At 43.2% G+C, this 20,998-nt stretch overlaps 1 protein-coding gene across 1 annotated transcript in view; it reads left to right on the top strand.

The window, feature by feature from the left end:
* The window catches only part of carnmt1 (carnosine N-methyltransferase 1), a 38,747-nt gene extending 18,434 nt beyond the window's left edge, over positions 1–20,313 (top strand). The window contains exons 7-8 of the mRNA XM_034169797.1: positions 18,858–18,961; positions 19,059–20,313. Coding sequence (XP_034025688.1) covers positions 18,858–18,961; positions 19,059–19,181 — 227 coding nt within the window. The 3' untranslated portion in view covers positions 19,182–20,313. The remainder of the gene's footprint in view (positions 1–18,857; positions 18,962–19,058) is intronic.
* Positions 20,314–20,998: the final 685 nt, after the last annotated feature.

Below are 20,998 nucleotides of genomic sequence, written 5' to 3'. Positions count from 1 at the left end.
AAGCCACCCAAAAATGTATCGGAAGTTACAGATAACCGATAACCAATAAATTCCAGTATTGTCTCTGGTACATTTGCAACTACTAACAAACTGAATTTGAGTTTTAACAACACGATCGCTTCTGGTAGCATCAAAAGCGACAACAGACCCAAACAATGAGCCCGCACTTCTGTCTTTGAACATCCTGCCCCCTGCTGGAAGCTCTTGTTTACTACATGGCTTCCAGCTCAGACGCAAGCTGAGAGCAGCCACCTGAATCCAATGAAAGACTCGTTAGCAGACTTTTAATGAGCCTTTCATTGGATTCAGGTGTGTTGGCGCAGGGAGACAACTAAGAGTGTCAGGAAGGTGGCTATCGAGGACCGAACTTGGCCACCCCTGATTTAGGTCATATTATGAAGTTCATTTTGAACGAAAGGAAAACGTGCGCACGTTTTATTAATTCGAGGGCTCAATTAAAGGAAAATGCGTGCACGAATTATCATGGCCAGGAAAATGTGGGTACGTTTTATTAATTTGAGAGCACGTTTTATTAATTTGTGGGCTCAATTAAAGGAAAACGTGCGCACAAATTATCATAGCCAGAAAAAAACACTTTTTAAGCGATCTCTCCTGGGTTCAGAAAAAAATATCACTTTAAGTGACCTCTCCCGGGTTCCGTACTCCCATCGAGACTTGTGAGAACATAAATCGTACGCTCTGAACTTTTACACCGTGCGGTTCTGTCATACAGTTTGAGCTGAACTGAGTACAGTGATTGAAAATATATCAGCCCAGCTTCAGGGCCAATACTGCCATGAACACTACTAGCCAGTAAATGGCAGTAGAGACCTTGAAAACTTGCCAAAACAAAATTCCAGATAATCTGTGTCTGCTACATTTAAGATGCGTGGAATTTAATAAACGCGGACACAATAACATCTATCAACCCAGAAAATATATTCACAAGAGTTTTAGGCACTAGAGTTTAATGCTGTTGTCTGTAGAGCCTGATCAGAGTGTTTCAAATGCATTACTCATGTCATGAACGTAGTGAGATTACCCTATCCTACCCATAATGCACTGCTGGGCACAGCATATCTCCACACTAAAACCTTTAAAAATCAGCGCATTACTTTAAAACTAAAACGTATATCTGATATTTTCACTTTATAAAACTTCAGACATGACATTAATTTAAATAACTTGTCCAAAATTAGTTTGGTTAAAAGTTGAACCATAAGTTAAAAATGTATGCCTCTGGATGACTTGGGTGATATTGCCCTTGTATTAGTATGGGGTTAAAAGAAATTATTTTTTGGGGGGGACCTGTTCTCCTTTGCCTGCAGAGGATAGAGCAGTTTCTTCTTGAAACAACTCTTCTCTATTTTGCAGAGAGTAGAACTACACATCAGCTACAAAACATTTAACAGGTAGATGCTCAACTGATTTTAAATTTTAGAAATGTTTGTAGCTGTTCAGCTTTATTTACCACGTTATCAGTCTAAAAATTATCGGACAAAAATTTATCCAAAGATAATTAGTCCGATAATGGTTTTTAAAGTTATCTAAAAAGATAATCCGATAATTAAAACATTATCTTCGATAATTATTGGTTATCGGAACTGTGCCCACCACTGCTTTTACCCCACTTCCAGATATAACTGAATCCCATCTGAATAGCACTACAGAGTAATAGCATGAGAGAAGTGCTCCAGCTGAAAATTATACTGTCAGGGTTTCACGGATCACAAAACTCACTGATCAGATCAGCAAAAACATCAAGAAACAAATATAAAAAACTGGAGACAAATATAATAGTACTGTTGAATAAAAATAGTCTTTGTTAACATCACAAAAAGTAATTCACCCTCTGAGGTCTAGGGCTATTTTGCTAAAACTTCCAAAACACAATCCTGGAAGTGAAATTGTACTAATATGCGTTTGTGTTGAATCACTGTCCCCGGATGCGATCAGTGTACATTCAGAAACACCACCAACTTAATGAATTTGTGTAAAATTTCACAAATAAAACGGCTGTCAAATAGAGACACTGTGAACTATGATTTCAAATCTGTACTGTTAGATATATTTGTGTGTGTTTAATTAGTTGTTTGATATACAGTATTTGCACGGTTCTCTCCAGAAATGTTTAGTATAGCGGTGCTGTTGGCAGTTATCACCCAAGGCGGTGCGCATTTTAGATGCATTGAAAGCAAGAATAATAGACAAAAAAATGACACTTATGTTGTAATATCAACATTCTTTTTCGTGTTTCTGTCTAAGTTAATACAACATTTTCAATATAACATTGAAAAGTTTAAAAACACGTTTGATGGACAAAACATTTGCTCTCCTCTTTAAAAATGACACACTGTACCTTTAATCCAGTAAGCAGGGCTGTGAAAACTCCACGGATCCGCGGGTTTCCGCGGATTTCAGCATGGGGAGGGGGGGTGGGGTGTTAGTGATGTACTATTTAATCGTGAACATCAGTGAGTTTTTAAAATGCTTATCGCAAAGCGTTCTCTTTTTTTGCGACATCGTGTAAGTTTTATAAGTCCGCGGACACTGATCTGCGTGTTACAGATACAAATCAGTTTCCTCAGATCCGCGGAGTTTCGCGGAGAAAAAATGCCACTCAAAGTGTAGCTGTTACGACAGTTGTCATAAAGCAGGACTGGTTGGTTGCTGCAGCGACGCTGTGTGGCTCCTGTGCGCCGCTTAAGCTAAACTTAGCATGTGGACATCCCAAACATTTAGAGCTTTCAAGTTTTTAAAAGATTTGTGCAGCATGTCTGTGTCACGGCCCGACATCGGACAGAGAGAAGATGGCGAGAAAGACAAGAATCCGTGGAATTGTCGCTGGCTTCATCAACACACCTGAAAGATAAAACAAACGGGAAAAGTGAACTATGCTACCAGAAAACACGGTAAGAATTTTTCTCTCCCTGGAAAATAAACATTCTGTTCAAACAGGATTTTACACAAGATTATGTCACTTTTTTCCACTAATTTAGACTTTCTTTCATTGTAAAAAAGACATTGTGGCTTTGAATGGATTTAGGCTGCATGAATTTACACAAGAATATAAATGACTTCTTCCTATAAGGTATGTTATTAATATTTTACCATGATTTTCCAAATATACTACAAGCTTTAGCTGTGGTTTTTGAAATGCTGTAACAGTCTTTTCAGTCTTCATAAATTTCATGTAGTTTAATTGTTCTGAGTTAATGCATAATTTCGTTTACAATTAAAAGGAAAATCATTCCAGGTCCTACTTCCATGTCATATTCTGTTATTTCAGCATCATCATTGACACGTCAAATAAAAGGTTGAATATAGGATCATTTAAATATCCACTAATTTTGAGATTTGTTCTTTCAGGGCATGCTGAAAAAGTATTATTAGATAAAAATTTAATTCTGGGGTCCCACAGGGTCCTAGACCCCAGCTCCTGGGGAGCTGTACCCCCCCAGACCCCCTGCAAATTTTCCTCGGATTTCACAATTTTCATTTCACAGCCCTGAGTAAGACAGGCAGAGTTTTTCTGTCATGTTGACAGTTTAGTTCTTTCTTGTTAACATTTCTGAGTGGGATTGCATGCTGTTTTAAAACAATATAACCCCTAATTGTCTTGTTTGAACAAGTGATAAATCTGGACTGATTTGATTGTCAAATCAGAATCACATTTATTGCAAAATAAGTTCTCGCATACAAGTAATTTGATCTGGTGTCATTGGTGCATAAGCAATGGTAATAAAAATAAAATGGAAAAAAAAATACTAATGTAAGAAGTAAAGAAGTAAATCTGCTCTTTTAAAAATGAAATCCTTGATGAAATACATTCTGAATCAGTTTTTCACACTTTATTGTTTCGCTGAAGCTGTGTGGTGAAGATGATCGTTGATTAAAATTGCTTCGCTGCTTTTTTTTTACAGTGTGTAGCGTCTGCTGTTCACACTTTTTCCTCCTCTCTCTCGCTGGCTCCTGCTCTTTCTGTGAGGGAATGGGAGACTCATCACTCTCACACCGCCTTTGCTGTTTATTTGAGCAAACTTTGGAAACATGAAGGCTTTCATCTGTAAAATAAAGTCTTAATGTGTCACTAGCTACGCAGGCAGAAGGAGCTCTTTTTATTGGAAGACTGACAGTGTTTTTGTTCTTTTCCTGAGAGACACTGTGCTCTCACTGTGAGCTGCGGCGCTGTGGCTCTGCTTGGCTCGGTTGGCTGCCGGCGGGGAAGGGGCGAGCAGGCAGCAGTCCATTCAGCACAAACAGCCTGGCTGGATTAGACAAATAACTGAGAGCAGGGTGCAGTATAACGGTGCTGCGCCGTTGTTCTGTTGTCTTGGGAGAACCCTGATTTGTGTGTTTAATTATTGTTTTCTTTATTTGTTTTGATATTAAAGTATTTATTTGACTTAGGATTGCATTCTTAGTTTCATATACTTTTCTCTGTTGGAATGTGCATATCGAACTGAATTTAACCGGTTTTAGCACTCAGGACAAAGAGATTCAGGTTACATTATCAATCATAAATGTCCCATTGTTGCGCGGGTCAGTGGCAGAGGGTGGGATCACCCTCGAATGCCCACTGGGACCAATGAGGGAAGGGTTTTGCTAAATAAGGTCTCCTTTTGTTATGCCCATGGAGTGATTTATAAAACTGTATACATTGTTGTTGGTTCTGAAAGGGTGGATCTCAGACATGAGAGAAGTTCTTCAGAAACCAGGCCTGATTTCCATTGTGACTTTGAATAAATTTAAAAGTGTGGAAAAGTTCGAGTTTGTACTTTGTGAAGGGCGGTGTACAGAAAGAGCTGGGAGGATAACAGTACAAAGTGAGGTTTTATGAGATTCTGTCATTTGCACAAAAATAAAACAAATTTAAACTGGACAGAATATTGAAGGGAGTCTGGCTCCACACGTCGTGCGACATAAACAGTAGGGTGCAACTTTAGACCCCATGTCTGTGGCCCACTGCACTCTATTAGAAAGAAATTCAAGACAAATGAAAAACAAAAGACAAAAAAATAAAACGCAATGTGCTGCACAGCAAATTCATCCCAACGTGAATGACAAGAGATGGAATTGATTCATGAACATTTAATGAAAAAGTTTACATTTGCACTGTCTCACAGTGCTAAAGTGTCTGATGGCAGCTCCTGTGACAAACCCGTACCAAACCGTGACATCTAAACACAAATATGAACCTAACCATGACTTTAGTTTCCATACCACCTCTAATAAATATAGTGAATAAGTATAAGTATTTGAACACCCTGTGGTTTTGCAGGTTCTCCCACTTAGAAATCATGGAGGGGTCTGAAATTTTCATCTTAGGTGCATGTCCACTGAGAGACATAATCTAAAAAAAAAAACCAAAAACCCGGAAATCACAATGTATGATTTAAAAAAAAAAAAAAAAAAAAAAAATTTTTTATTTGTATGTTACTGCTGCAAATACGTATTTGAACACCTACCAACCAGCAAGAATTCTGGCTCACACAGCCCTGTTAATTTTTCTTTAAGAAGCCCTCTTATTCTGCACTCTTTACCTGTATTAATTGCACCTTTTTGAACTTGTTACCTGTATTAAAGACACCTGTTCACACACTCAATCAATCACACTCCAACCTGTCCACCATAGCCAAGACCAAAGAGCTGTCTAAGGACACCGGGGACAAAACTGTAGACCTGCACAAGGCTGGGATGGACTACAGGACAACAGGCAAGCAGCTTGGTAGAAGACAACTGTTATGATTATTTATTAGAAAGTGGAAGAAACACAAGATGACTGTCAGTCTCCCTCAGTCTGGGATTCCATGCAAGATCTCACTTTGTGGGGTAAGGATGATTCTGAGAAAGCTCAGAACTACACAGGAGGACCTGGTCAATGACCTGAAGAGAGACCACAGTCCCAAAGATTACATTAGTAACACATGATGCTGTCATGGTTTAAAATCCTGCAGGGCAGCAAGGTCCCCTGCTCAAGCCAGCACATGTCCAGGCCCGTTTGAAGTTCACCAGTGACCATCTGGATGATCTAGAGGAGGCATGGGAGAAGGTCATGCGGTCAGATGAGACCAGAATAGAGCTTTTTGGAATCAACTCCACTTACCATGTTTAGAGGATGAGAACAACCCAAAGAAAACCATCCCAACCGTGAAGCACGGGTGTGGAAACATCATACTCTGGGGGTGCTCTTTTGCAAAAGGGACAGGACGACTGCACCGTATTGAAGGGAGGATGGATGGGGTCATGTATTGCGAGAATTTGGCAAACAACCTCCTTCCCTCAGTAAGAGCATTGAAGGTGGGTCATGGCTTCGTCTTCCAGCATGACAATGACCCCAAACACACAGCCAGGGCAACTAAGGAGGGGCTCCGTAAGAAGCATTTCAAGGTCCTGGAGTGGCCTGGCCAGTCTCCAGACCTGAACTCAATAGAAAATCTTTGGAGGGAGCTGAAACTCCAAACCTGAAAGATCTAGAGAAGATCTGTATGGAGGAGTGGACCAAAATCCCTGCTGCAGTGTGTGCAAACCTGGTGAAAAACAGGAAACGTTTGACCTCTGGAATTGCAAACAAAGGCTACTGTACCAAATTTTAACACTGATTTTCACAGGTGTTCAAATACTTATTTGCAGCAGTAACATACAAATAAATTATTTAAAAAATCATACATTGTGATTTCCAGATTTTAAGATTGTCTCTCACAGTGGATGTGAAAAAAATTGAAAATTTCGTGAAAATTTCAGACCCCTCCATGATTTCTAAGAGAACTTGCAAAATTGCAGGGTGTTCACTTATTTTCCTCACTGTATATATAAAGTCTGAATAAAAGTTCTGTTTTAAAAAGGCTCTTCTTCTGATTTTTGTTGAGATGCCAGTGCTTCTTCCCATATCCTGTCAGTAAAACAATCGCAGGTGTCTGCAGCCACATTCTCCAGCCACAGTTTGTAGTGGTTAAATAAAGTCTCTGATGTTCCCTCTTTGATCTGTTAATACAAACATTGACTTCAGAGGGTGAATAAAATGAGAGTTACGAATGTAACTACGGTTCTATGAATTCCGGATGACCGCCAGAGGGCGGTGCTTTAGCACCTGGATAACTACATGTGCGCAGCACAGAGGTCGAGAATATATACCAACAAAGTCACGCCATTGGATGTGACCTGGGTGACGTCACTGGTTGTCTTTATATACCAGACGCACCCAGCGCTCTCTTCTTTTCGGAATGAACTCGCAAGACTTTGAGTGAGAAGCAACTCTGACGGTCGTCCGGAATTCATAGAACCGTAGTTACATTCATAACGCTCGTTCTGTTTCATTCCTCCTGACCGCAAGAAGGCGGTGCTTTAGCACCTGGATGACTTAATACCAACAAGGTCACGAAGAGTCACACTCACCTCGCATCAGCAGTGGGGAGTGGAGGCAGACAACACCGCCAAAGTCACCGCAGGAGGAGCAGCCATTCAGTCTGTAATAGCGGGCGAAGGTACAGGACGAAGCCCACGTAGCAGCAGCACAAATATAACTCAAAGGGACACCTCTCAGTGCAGCCCAGGAGGTGGATACCCCTCTGGGAGAATGGCACGTAACCTTAGGAGGCTGAAGACCTCTGGACCTGTATACTTGTAAAATGGTATCCATGACCCAATGCGAGAGTTGCTGCTTTGAGACAGCACAGCCTCTTTTGTAATCACCGTAACACACAAACAGGGCATCTGTTTTCCGGATCCCGGCAGTCGCACTAATGTACTGCTTCAGCATTCGGACAGGACACAGGGAACCTGAAACAGATAATCCTGGATCAGAATCCGGGACATACACAGCCAAGGAAACTGGCTGGTTAACATGAAAAGTTGAAATTCTCTTGGGTAAAAAGGACGGATTAGGCCACAGCGTAACGCCAGATCCATCAGAATTCCATTGCAAACAGTCCCCAGCGACTGATAGGGCTCTCCCACCCGCTTAGCTGAAGACAGTGCAAGTAGAAAGGCAGTCTTCACTGACACCCATTTAAGATCAGCACTTTCGACTGGTTCGAAAGGGGATACGCTTAAACCCTCCAGGACTAGAGGAAGGTCCCATGAAGGTACGCGTGCAAGTCTTGGAGGCCGCAAACATAGAGCATCTTTCAAAAAACAACACACTAAGAGGTGTGAACCCACTGACCGGCCATCAGTGTAGACGTGCCGGGCAGAGATTGCAGCAACATAAACCTTCAAGGTAGCGACAGAAAGTCCTTTCTCCAGCAGTTCTTGTAAATATTTGAGTGGAATAGGCACAGGGCAACGCTCCGGGTCTAACTTTTGGTCCTCACAGCACCGTGCAAACAGCTTCCATCTGTTGTCATACAAAGCCCTGGTAGAAGCAGCACATGAATTAAGGATAGCCTGGTCACAGGAACTAAACAAGGAGTCCGGCTCCTCAACGGCCACACATACAGTTGAAGGCGTTCTGGGTGAGGGTGCCAAATCCTCCCCTGTAGCTGTGACAACAAATCCTTCCTCTCCGGGAGAGCCCAAGGTTCCCCCTCGAGGAGTTTGTAAATTATGGGAAACCAAATCCTCCCCGGCCAGAATGGAGCAACCAGCAGCACCCTGTGGCTGCTCTGATCTATCCTGTGCAGTGTTGACATCAGCAGCGGGAGAGGAGGGAAGGCATAAAGGAGGCAATCCGGCCACGGGTGAGCCAATGCATCCTGCCCCAGCGGGCTGTCTGGTTCCGAGAGGGAGTACCACCGTGGGCAATGTGTCGAGGTGCTTGAAGCGAAAACGTCCACTTCCGCTACACCATACTTCTGCCAGATCATTTGGACCACAATCGGGTTCAGTCTCCACTCTCCCGGTGGTGGTTTCTGTCTGGAGAGTAAATCCACTGCGCTGTTCTGTACGCTGGGCAGATGAACTGCTCTGACACTTTGAAGGCAAGGCAACGCCCATAAGAGAAGCTTCTGAGTTTCTGCCAATGAGTGATTGGACCTGGTGCCCCCTTGATGGTTTATGTGATAGACTGTTGACGTGTTGTCCGACCGGACAAGAACATGTCTTCCTCTCGGGGCCGGGAGGAAATGCTTGAGAGCCAGTCGCACAGCGTGAAGCTCCAGTACGTTTATGTGTTGGAGTCTCTCCTGAGGACTCCAGACACCCCTCACCATCCTGTGATTCCACACGGCCCCCCAACCTTTGAGTGATGCATCTGTAACAACCACCTCTCGGCGAGAAGGGACGGAGCCTAGAGGGACACCCTTGCAGATGAAGTCCACGTTCCCCCAGGGTCTGAGGTGCAGAAGGCACTGGTTGGAGAGTCGTACAAGCCTGTGCTGATGCAACTTTGAGTTGAGGCCTAGGTTGTTGATCCAAATCCTGTAGGGGACGTAAGAACAGAAGTCCCAAAGGTACCACTAGCGACACTGCAGTCAATTTGCCCATCAACCGGAGCAGCAAACCAAAAGGCAGCGTCACAGCCCGTTGAATATGTGAGACGAGACGAATTACATCGTCCACTCTCTGTGGAGATGGTGATGCAGTCATAGTCAGGGAGTTGATGGCAATGCCGATGAAGGTCGTTTGTTGACTGGGAACAAGAGAACTCTTTGCAAAGTTCACTGAGTCCTAACTGAGAGACATAGTTCAGTAGAAGAGCTGTGTCATTGTGCGCCTGCTCCTGAGTCGGAGCGCAGACAAGCCAATCGTCTAAATAGGGTAGGATTCTTAATCCAAGAGCTTGCAGTGGGGCTAGTGCTGCAACCATACATCTGGTAAATGTACGAGGGGCGAGAGAGAGGACGAAAGGAAGCACCCTGAACTGGTATGCCTGACCTTCGAAAGCAAAGCGGAGAAACTGCCTGTGATGAGGTGCCACTGGCACATGGAAATAGGTGTCTTTTAAGTCGACACTTGTGAACCAGTCTCCTGGTGTGATAGTTTGAAGGACGTCTACTTGAACTTTGGAGGATGACATCTGAACTGAATTCTGTAACCTTTGAACAAGGTTGAAATGACCCATGGGTCTTGAACTTGAGCCTCCCAGTGGCTGAGTTGATTTCGTGAAAAATGGCTGGGGGCCAAACATTGGCAGTCAGACTCGACCACCTCTGCCTCGCATCCCTGAGGACCTCTGGGCGTGATTACTGGAAGCTCTGTGAAACCGTTCAGTTCTCAGGGGTCTGCCCGTAGGCTCCCGAAAGGCAGGCCGCTGGGAGAGCTGTCCTTCAACTGCAAAAGCACATGCAGCTCTGGGAGTCGGCGGAAGCCTGGATGTAGAGTGAAAAGCTGTAGCATGTCTGACTGGCTGACGTCTGGAAGACCGGTGTAGGTCAACAAATTGTTGCCGAGATTTACTAGCCTCAACAGCACGCTCCAAAGTTTGCTGGGCCGCAGGTCCAAATACTTGGCCTGGAAGAACCGGCAGCGAACGGAGTGTACCTCTGCAGGATTCGGACAGGGGGGACTGCGCAAGCCACACCTGACGTCTAGTGATGGTAAGAGTTGACATCAGTCTGCCAAGCTCCGGTTTGCGGCAGGGACTCTGCCTCAGAGGTGTGAGAGCCCACTAATGAATGGCTTGGAGAAAGACCCCTCTCATCCTCATCCTCCACACAGTTTATATCACTTGTCATGTACAAGAAATCAGTCGCAGCAATAAACATGACATCTTCCTCCTGCTGAGTAACTACATTGGTCTGATCAGCCTCATTAGGGACAACAGGAACTGTCACTGCATCCATAGGCTGTAGATTCAGAAGCAAGGACTTAATCTGAGCAAACACAAAAGTCAACGTTTCAACCTTTTCAGCCAAAGCATGGTCATGAGTAACCTTCTTAACAGAAGGGGCTCCTGCATGTGGGCGTTTACGGCGCTTTGGTTCCTTCCTGGGGCTGGAGGCCAAAGTCGCACTAGATATTCCACTTTCCAATGCCGCAAGTCTAGCAGATCTCTCTGCCAGTGGCATGCTGGCACAATTAAGGCAGGCATCGCCAGTCAGGGCTTCCCTCAGGTGTCCGATCCCAAGACACGAGGGGCAAAACATATGTCCATCATCTGGGCTCAAGGGAGCCAAACAGGAACTACAGCCATGCAACAAAGGCCCTGTCAACATTGTGGACTGCGTGCAGATGGTTAACGCAAGCCCTGATGGTCACAAATGGAAAGACAAAGCGTGAAACACACGCAGTGTAAATAGCAACACGAGGCACGGAGCGTGAAGCACTCCAGCCGCAGACTCGACATGAGGCACTGAGCGTGAAACACTCAGTGTAAAAGCTAATACAAGGCCCGGTGTTGTATGGCTGGGGGGCCTGGCTGCCTTTTTGTTTCTGTCTTTTGTTTTTCCTTCCAGGTGGCTTGCATTTGGGACTGAGTGGCTGTGTTGCTGAGGTTATCAGGACCTCACTCTGATCACCTGCGGCTCGTCAGGACTCACAGCTGTGGTGCATCTATATGGATTGGTACATGGTGGCATTTAAGACTGGAGTATACAGTGTGTATTTGCCAGAGACTCGACCTTGTGACCAGACGGGTGAGATCGTCGTCTCAGGAGCCATCTCATCATCAGTGAATGCAGAGAACGTCCAGGGTTTGATGCACGGTCTGTGAAAGAGGAGGGGGTGAGGTCTCACGCTCGTCAGCACACTTCCTGAGGTACGTTAGATTTTGTGACTAACGTTTATACAGTCAGTAAATGTGGTGTCCCTCACACCTTATTATATTGAGCTGTACGTTAGTCATGTATCGGCTTCCACTGCAGTGGAGTTTTGTGAACTGGATGTTCCATGCCTGCAGGTTGGGAAGCTGATTAGTAATTAAGCCAGGAAGTGTTTGCTGTTTATGTACACCTTTGAGTGGTCTCTCTGTGTGTAGAGTGTGGACTCACATAATGGTTCCTTCTTTCACAGACTTGGTTTGTTGCGGCCACCTGGGGGGTGTCGGCGGGGTCCTTGGGTCTGAACGGCTTCTGGCTCCGGACCGTTAGCGCTGCTGGGAGCGCACCGTATCACCACCATGCCAGACCGCACACTCTTTTGTTGTTTTTGTATCACATCACTGTTATGTATTAAATTCAGTTAGCCTTTGTACCGTGCTCTGCTTATTTCATACTGGGTCCTTCAAACGCTGGTCGGTTCTCCGAGCTGCGTCCGACACATAACACCCGGAGCGTGAAACACTCATAGCCACAGTAATAACATGATGCACACTGCCGAAAAACTCACAGCCCAATTGCTAAGTCACTTAGAGCAAAGACGACAACACTAGCTGCTAGCGGAGCTATTAAACTTAGCAAATGGCGGCAGTGCAGATGAAGTACTTCAAGGAGTGGAAAACACTCACGGCAAGCCCAACACAGTACACTATACTGGTTCTGATACACACACTACCACGTAGTTAACGGGGTTAGTGACACAACTAAACAAATAGCCAGCTTTCATCGAAACAACACAGCTAATGTGCACAGAGGAAAATACCCAGCAGGGCAGCGGCAAAGGTGCGCACCCGGCGTTTAGGAAGGTGTACTCACGACAAACGTCAGTCAAAGAATACAAAAAACGGTGAAGCCGTGTCTCGCAGCCTCTGGAGGATGTGTGCAGTGCACGTAGCTCCAACCGAAGGTGGGTTGCGAGGCTGCAAGTGAGAGTGGCAATCGCAGCTAAATGCGTTCTCAACCTCTAAGAATGCGAGAATGTAGAAAAGAAGCGAGCGCTGGGTGCGTTTGGTATATAAAGACAACCAGTGACGTCACCCAGGTCACATCCAATGGTGTGACTTTGTTGGTATATATTCTCGACCTCTGTGCTGCGCATATGTAGTTATCCAGGTGCTAAAGCACCGCCCTCTGGTAGTCAGGAAGAATGAAATAGAACAGATAAATAAAGCAGATGTGGGATTAGAACTTCAAAATTAAAAAAAAAACAAAAAAAACTTAGGGTGCCAGCATTTTCTGGTGAGAGGGTAATGGTGATGATAACTTTATTTCTATAGCACTTTTGGGATAAATTGCAAGTTGGCAACGATCTTTTTTTGTTTTCTTTTTTTTTCGGAATCCGGTGGAATCATCAGCTCTCAGGTGAGGATGACATCAGTGCCAGGGATTAAAGTTCTCTGTCGCTACGATGGATTTCCATCAGTTGGGCTGCCAAAATGCCATGTAAGATCAATGCAGATCTGATGAGAATTTAACACACAAAAAAGGAGGGGTCTCATTTGACCATTGACTATGTTATGCAGCTTCACTGATCATAGTCATATAAGTTTTCCACAGAAACACAGAGATTTTCCCCAAAAACTCAGATTTTCAGTGATATTTTTTTGTGAGCCATCCCATGGGTCCACCGCAAATGGCAGCGCCCTTGATCAGACAGCGCACACTTCCCCTGGTGGAATTTCTTTCTCTCTCACACAGATGGACTTTTTTTCCACAATAAGGAATTAAAGTATTTCCAGACATCATATTCTAGAACAAGGGCTTCTTCTGTGGATAAGAGTTTTCATCAGGCTGTGATGATGAATCGGACTGAAAGCAGGCACTCACTCATCACTCGCTCATCTTGAACCGCTTTTCTGGGTTCGGGTCGCGGGGGCAGCAGCTCCAGCAGGGGACCCCAGACGTCCCTTTCCCATGCCACATTGACCACCTCTGACTGGGGGATCCCGAGGCATTCCCAGGCCAGTGTGGAGATATAATCTCTCCGCCTAGGCTCCTCCCAGATGGACGTACCTGGAACACCTTCCTAGGGAGGCGCCCAGGAAGCATCCTTACCAGATGCCTGAACCACCTCACCTGGCTCCTTTCAACGCGAAGGAGCAGCGACTCTACTCCGAGCTCCCCACAGATGACCAAACTTCTCAACCTATCTCTAAGTGAGACACCAGCCACCCTCCTGAGGAAGCCCATATCGGCCACTTGTACCCATGATCTAGTTCTTTCGGTCATGACCCAACCCTCATGACCATAGGTGAGAGTAGGAACAAAGATTGACCAGTAGATCGAGAGCTTCGCCTTTTGTCGTCACAACAGTACGGTAGAAGGAATGCAATACCGCCCTTACTGCGCCGATTCTCCGGCTTATCTCACTCTCCTTCGTCCCCTCACTCGTGAACAAGACCCTGGGGTACTTGAACTCCTTCACTTGGGGCAAGGCCATATTCCCTACCAGGAGTAGGCAATCCATCAGTTTCCTGCTGAGAATCATGGCCTCAGATTTAGAGGTGCTGATCCTCATCCCAGCCGCTTCACACTCGGCTGCGAACTGATCCAGTGATTTTTGGAGGTCACAGGTGAGATTAAAAGACTTATATACTGTAGAATATAGTATAGACTACATTTACTCTGTAGCACTTTGTAAAGTTGCTGCTACATTAGCTTTTTAGACCAGAAGGACAAATATCACAGCGAGACGGACTTGGACAGACACCGGTTCTGTGCGTGCTATTTGTCGTCGTCTTATTTTTGAGGGGGGGGGGGGTGGGTTCAGGTTCTCCATAGGATTCTTTTTTTCCTCAGTGTAATGGGATAAAAAAAATCACCTTAAAAACGTGGGAGTACGGGGACTGCTTAGGCTTCACCCCCTGAAGCTTTTGCCTTATGGGCTTGTAAAGGGTGTGGAGGCAAAAAATGGAGTTTTGACTGTCTGAGGCTGTTTGTGGAATTGAAAATTCAAGAAATTGAAAAAATTAAATGACAGTCTTTTAATTGGAGGCTTCGAAGACACACGCAAAGTCCAAAAGCAGAACAGCAGGATTTTGAATAAGTGTGCACACAGCAGTTCTGAAGGAGATCGTTTGTACATTCAGAGAAAGGCGGGGCGGGACAGCAAGCAGTCATGTACACATTTGCCAGTAAGTGAAACTTCAATTTTCCCATGAAAGCTCTCTGATGAATGAATGTTATCTATGGAGGAAAGGAGTACTGTCAGACAGAGACAATGCGGTTATTAATGCAGCTTGCAGCTGCCCAGCACATTAGGTTAAGGTTACTTAAGGGCATTTTTGTAGAGTTAGAGAATTGTGATGCAAAAGAATAATTTTGACATGACAAGGGCCTTCTTTTTCAATCTAAATATACCAAAACCTGAAGTCCAAATGGAAGAAGAGAACATCTCTGCACTTCAAAATGTGAGGAAAGTGCCTCCAAAACTCCACCAAGAGGTTGAAGCTGCAGAGGAGACCTTCATCTGGTTAAATGTCCTGCGGGCCCAGCTCACCTGTCGTCTCTGAAAATTCACACTTGCTGCTACATTTCTATATTAAACAAAGGCTCTTTAAAACATGAAGTCAAAGATCAGTCAATAAGACACTTGCACAGGTAGAAGCCCCGCCCCATTGTGCATAATTTCATATAATTCACAATCACTATAATAGTCAAATTCATATTTTAATAGTTACTCTGTCCTAATTATGACATTAAAATCAATCACATAGTCAATGAGGACATAATTAAATGTTGAAATTACTAAATTTAAAAAAAAAAAGTTAAAATGTGCAACATCATTGGTTACTTTTTCTACAACAGTAAACTTTTAGCCAATCAGAATCTCTGCAATATCTAAAGTCACTGAAAGTACCTGGATGTGGACATTTTGAATTTCTGCAAGTTTGGTTTGTCGAGCTGCGTCTTTAACATCGAGAGAGGACAAAGACCATGTTTAAGACATCAATAGTAGTGTTAAAAAAAAAAAGTTTAAGTGGATATGTTTGGAGTAGGAGGTGGACGTGGACAAAGACAAGACTTGGTGAATTTGTCCAGAAGGTTGAGCTCCCGGGTAAAGCCCTCTGCACGCGGCTATGAGTTGCCGTGGAGCCATGTCACTTCCAGTGAAGTAGACAATCCAAAGGCGAGAATTCGTACCTCCGTGACTGCCAGCCCGATGACAACAAGCTTGGGCTCCATTCATTGTCTATTGGAATCAGCTGGTTTTGTTTTGTCTCTAACTTGCCAGCTCTAACAGCCAGCTGACGGCTCGCACTGCCTGGAACAATGAAATTTATACACCAAGCTGACCTGAAATGAACCACTGTACATTAAATTTACTTTGACGAGTATGACACCTTTGAAAAGTGACCAAGTTACATGTAATTGTATTGAGGTTGGCGATGCTTTCATCAGCCACAAATGGCCGCTAGAGGGCGCTTGGTGTAAAGTTGTTGGCAACCCATACTAAAATACAAAATAGAGCGAAATGGAGCCTGATAATCACAAAATGGGGGTAAAATGTAACTAAATGGAGCAGACTGACCCAGACTGACTCCAAATATGATTAAATATGATTCAGTTAAGTACTTCAGTCAATTTTTAAGTGAAATGGAGCAAAATGGGGACTGATAATAATGAAACGGAGGAAAAGCGTAACAAAATGGAGCAGACTGACCCATTGACTGAAGCGTCATCTCTTGAACGCCAGATGGTGCACCTGCCCCCCGAATACATGTACTGAGCACATCTCACAAAAACACAAAAGCCAAACAATTGAATAAAAGTACTTATTTGTAGTCAGTCTGGTTCACTCTGCTCCATTCTGTTACATTTTACCCCCATGTTGTGATTATCAGTCCCCATTTCGTATTTTAGTATGGCCTCTCTGCACACTATCTTTGGATTTCATCAACAAAACCTTGGAAGAACACTGCAAGATGAAGAAACATTTTAATTTCTATTAGGGGACAATTTGACTTCTAAATAATCATGAATTTTGCCAGAAATAACTTACAGGCTGCATCTACATCAGTTTCTTCCATTACATCGCCCCAGTTCTGTTTTTGCAAGCTCTGATTGAAAGCATTCAGTGGGTCTTCTGTTCTTAGTCTGTTTTTTTTTCTAGAGTAGAATAGAAATTTATTGTCATTGCACAGTAATACAACAAAATTCAGTGCACTCACGTACGAGACTCATTAAAAAGGTAGTAATAAATAGTCAATAAACTAATACATTCTCATTGTGTCATTCATTCAGTGCATTAATGCCATCATGAATGCACTGGGGAGGGGGAGGTGATGGTCTATTGGTTAAGCGTTGGGCTTGAGACCAAAGGATCCTTGGTTTAAGTCCCAGCCTGACAGGAAAATCCCTTAAGTTCCTTAATCCCCTAGTTGCTCCTGGCGTGTAATGAGTGCCTGTTATGGCAGCACCCTGACACTGAGGTGAATTTTAGGCATTATTGTAAAGCGCTTTGAGTGTCTGATGCAAATGAAGAGGCTCTTTATAAATGCAGTCCATTTACCATTTTTATTTACCATCATACACTATACCATCAACTCTGTACCATTGTATGCATTAGAAATTAAAACAAGTAGCGCAAAATATAAAGTGCAGAACATTGCATGAAGTATTGATGTTATTGATTAATGCTGACAGATAGTCGTGGGTTTGTTTTCAGATCAGAGTTGAGTATGTGACGCCGGATGCCCTTCTTGACACAACCCTCCTCATTTAACCAGGCTTGGGAACAGCACTTAAGAGTGTCCTGGCTGCACAGCCCATGTGGCTGAGATTTGACAAACTTTAAGGTGAGCTGGACTCTCAGGATATTTAACCAGATAAAGTTCTGCTCTGCAGCTTTGCCCTCTTGGAGAGACACTTTCTCACATTTTGAAGAGATGTTCTTTTCTGTCTGGACTTTAGGTTTTGGTGTTCAGCTCACCAGAGGTTTTTGAAATGCATCTGCATTTACAAGGTTCTCCGCACAGCAAATGTTGAAATGTTTCTTAAAATATAAAGAAACACGAAAGTGCTGTTTTTTTTGTCTGATTACTAGATAATAAAAAAAAAATTAAAATTAAAAATCGAAGTTATTAAAGTTGAGACTGTTCTTGTAGTGAGAGCAGTAACCATTAAAAAAAACGGTGTAGCTTTATTTGGTGAAAATAGATTGAACAGTTTCCTAATATAAAATGTTCACTCAGCTCGGCTGAGTGAGTGATTCAGTGTCCTGCAGCTAAAGGTTAATTGCTAACGTTGGATGATAAAACTTCAGCAGTGCAGTAACGTCATGTTTGAATTTTTAAATTACTCACCTGAGACAAATTTGCAGAAGCTGCGTTTGTGGTGTGTGTGTGTGTGTGTGTGTGTGTGTGTGTGTGTGTGTGTGTGTGTGTGTGTGTGTGTGTGTGTGTGTGTGTGTGTGTGTGTGTGTATATATATATATATATCTGTGGCCAACTGGTGTGGCTCTCTGACAGGATGAGCCACACTGTTTCATGTTTTAATTTGGGCTTTTTTCAGGAACACACGGTGCTTCACAAACACGGTGACTGCGCGACTTGTAAAACTTCTGGCAGAAATGCATCTGTTGACTTGCCAAGAAAGAGGGATAATTAGCAATAAAATACATCAGCGACCATGCATGTGTGCAGATTGATGTACAGTCATGAATACTTTGTGTTGCTAACTGGGAAGTTAAATAATGTGCGACATGTCTTTTAAAAATGATAAAAAGGAAAAAATCAGAAAAGCTCCCCTATGCTGGTTGGATCATAGCATAGAGACCCCCTATGCTCAATTGCACTGGCGAGGTCCTTGCATTATAAAGATAAAGTTTCAGATGATCAAAACTTAATTATCCAGAACTGTGCAAGTCGTACAAGTGGCCTCTCTGTGCTGAGGTTTGTGATACTGAAAACAGTTATTTCTGATAAAATGTAATACCTGAGAGGGAAAGAAAGAGACTGTTATGCTGCAACCAGGTGAGCAAACAGTAAAAATAAGTGTTTGATGCCTTTTAAAACATCCGCAATGCCTCAGATCCAGGCTACAGGGTGTTGTGCTCCATTAGGTCAGTGTTCAGAAGGCGGGACAGATGGCATGTGTTGCTGCACTATCAGATGTAACTGGAGCATCACTCAGAACAACGTATGTGTTTCTGTTTCTTCACAGGCCCATTGCTGTACCATTTTGAGAACATGGCCAATGAACTCTCTATTGAACTTAGCTACGAAGATATAAGGACAGCAATGGTTAAATACGGCTTCCATATAGAGGTACAAGTTACTGTAATCCGTTTACCCAATTTAACTCCATGTGTTCTTTACAAAAATACTTTCCTGCTGTAAAACTATATTCATGTTTGTTGTAAAGGAGGAAGAAGAGTCAGTTCAGACCACCTACACAGAAAACGACCGATCCATGTTAAAATACGTTTACGACTGCATCTTCTTTGTGGCCCGGAAACCTGCACATCATCAGCGGCTAACGAGATGAGCAAGAACAAAACTCTGCTTCCTGAGTCGCCACAGAGACGGTCGGACGATGTGACACTTATGTGGAAGGAGCACTGCTGTTGGCAGTGACAAACTGAGACTGACAAAAGCAGCCAGTGAACACACAACAGCAAGAACAGCAGACGAAATGCTGCCCCGCCCCTCAATGCCATGTTTTTACAATGCAGTTCAACTACGCTAATCTGTTGCGTGGCAGGGAAGGACTAACTACTGGCTCAAATGCAATTTTGAACTCATGTAGTACTACAATGTATTTACTCTAACCCAGGAACATGTATAACACCATCTTGTGTAGTCATAGTAAATGCAACTTTGTTTGGTTGTACAACCATTAGGCCTCATTTGTAGAGTATTTTGTAAGTTTCATTAGTTGTAGTTGCCCCCCCCCCCCCCCCCCCCCAAAAAAAAAAATGTTCAGCTCGTTTGTACCACTCCCAAATCTCTAAGAACAGATTCACATTATGATTCAAATGGTAAGCAATGAGACGGGATCGAAAATACAAGTGAAATCAGAAAACTGCTACATTTAAAACCTATCGGAAAACAATTTTTTTTTTTTGGCTGTTTCACGGTGTTTTTAAAAATGCTCACATGCCAAACTCGAGGGCTGTGGTGCAAATAGTCAGGAAGAAATCAGTGTTTTTATCCAACAAAGAACCCACAGCCTATATACTTGAGTTTGTACAGAGCTGATCTCAACAACTGAGTGATGGAGTTACTTAATATTTATGTATCCCCGCTGTGATGTACATCATAATATGACGATTTTTGAAAGTGGTCATATTGTTAATTTATGGCTGTAAAATGTTTCAGATTTCATGCTATAAATTTTGGTGTGACTACATACTACCCCCTGCTGGTTGTATTAAGATGGTGACATTGAGCAGCCTGTTTGGGACATATTTACCTTTACCTATTTACCTACGTTTTGTTCTTGATGGTCATCTCAAATGACTCACTATTTGAGAAATTATGCATGTATGAGCATGATTTGTTAATCTGCTTTACAGTTGTATGTAAAAGTTTGGGCACCCCTGATGATTTCCATGATTTTCCTTTATAAATCATTGGTTGTTTGGATCAGCAATTTCAGTTAAATATATCATATAGCAGACAAACAGTGATATTTGAGAAGTGAAATGAAGTTTCTAGGATTTACAGAAAATGTGCAATAATACTTTAAACAAAATTAGGTAGGTGCATAAATTTGGGCACCCCAACAGAGAAAATATATCAGTATTTAGTAGATCCTCCTTTTACAGAAATAACAGCCTCTAAACGCTTCCCATAGTTTTCAGTGAGAGTCTGGATTCTGGTTAAAAGTATTTTGACCATTCTTCTTTACAAAACATCTCAGGTTTGTTGGTTTCTGAGCATGGACAGCCCACTTAAAATCACACCACAGATTTTCAATAATATTGTACTTGTTCCTCTGCATGAATGCCTTAGTAGATTTGGAGAGTGTTTACGGTCGTTGTCTTGTTGAAAGATCCAGCCCCGGCGCAACTTCGACTTTGTCACTGATTCATGAAGATTGTTCTCAAGAATCTGCTGATATTGACTGGAATCCATGTGACCCTCAACTTTAACAAGCTTCCCAGTACCTGCACTGGCCACACAGCCCCACAGCATGATGGACCCACCTCTAAATTCTACTGTAGGTATTCTTTTTTTCAGCTATGCATACCGCCCCTTCTTATGTCCAAATAACTCAATTTTAGTTTCATCAGTCCATAGCACCTTATTCCAAAATGAAGCTGGCTTGTCCAAATGTGCTTTAGCATACTTCAAGCAACT

This window comes from Thalassophryne amazonica, chromosome 5, assembly GCF_902500255.1.
Source record: "Thalassophryne amazonica chromosome 5, fThaAma1.1, whole genome shotgun sequence".
NCBI classification, from domain to species: domain Eukaryota; kingdom Metazoa; phylum Chordata; class Actinopteri; order Batrachoidiformes; family Batrachoididae; genus Thalassophryne; species Thalassophryne amazonica.
This window is presented reverse-complemented; position numbering and strand designations above follow the sequence as displayed.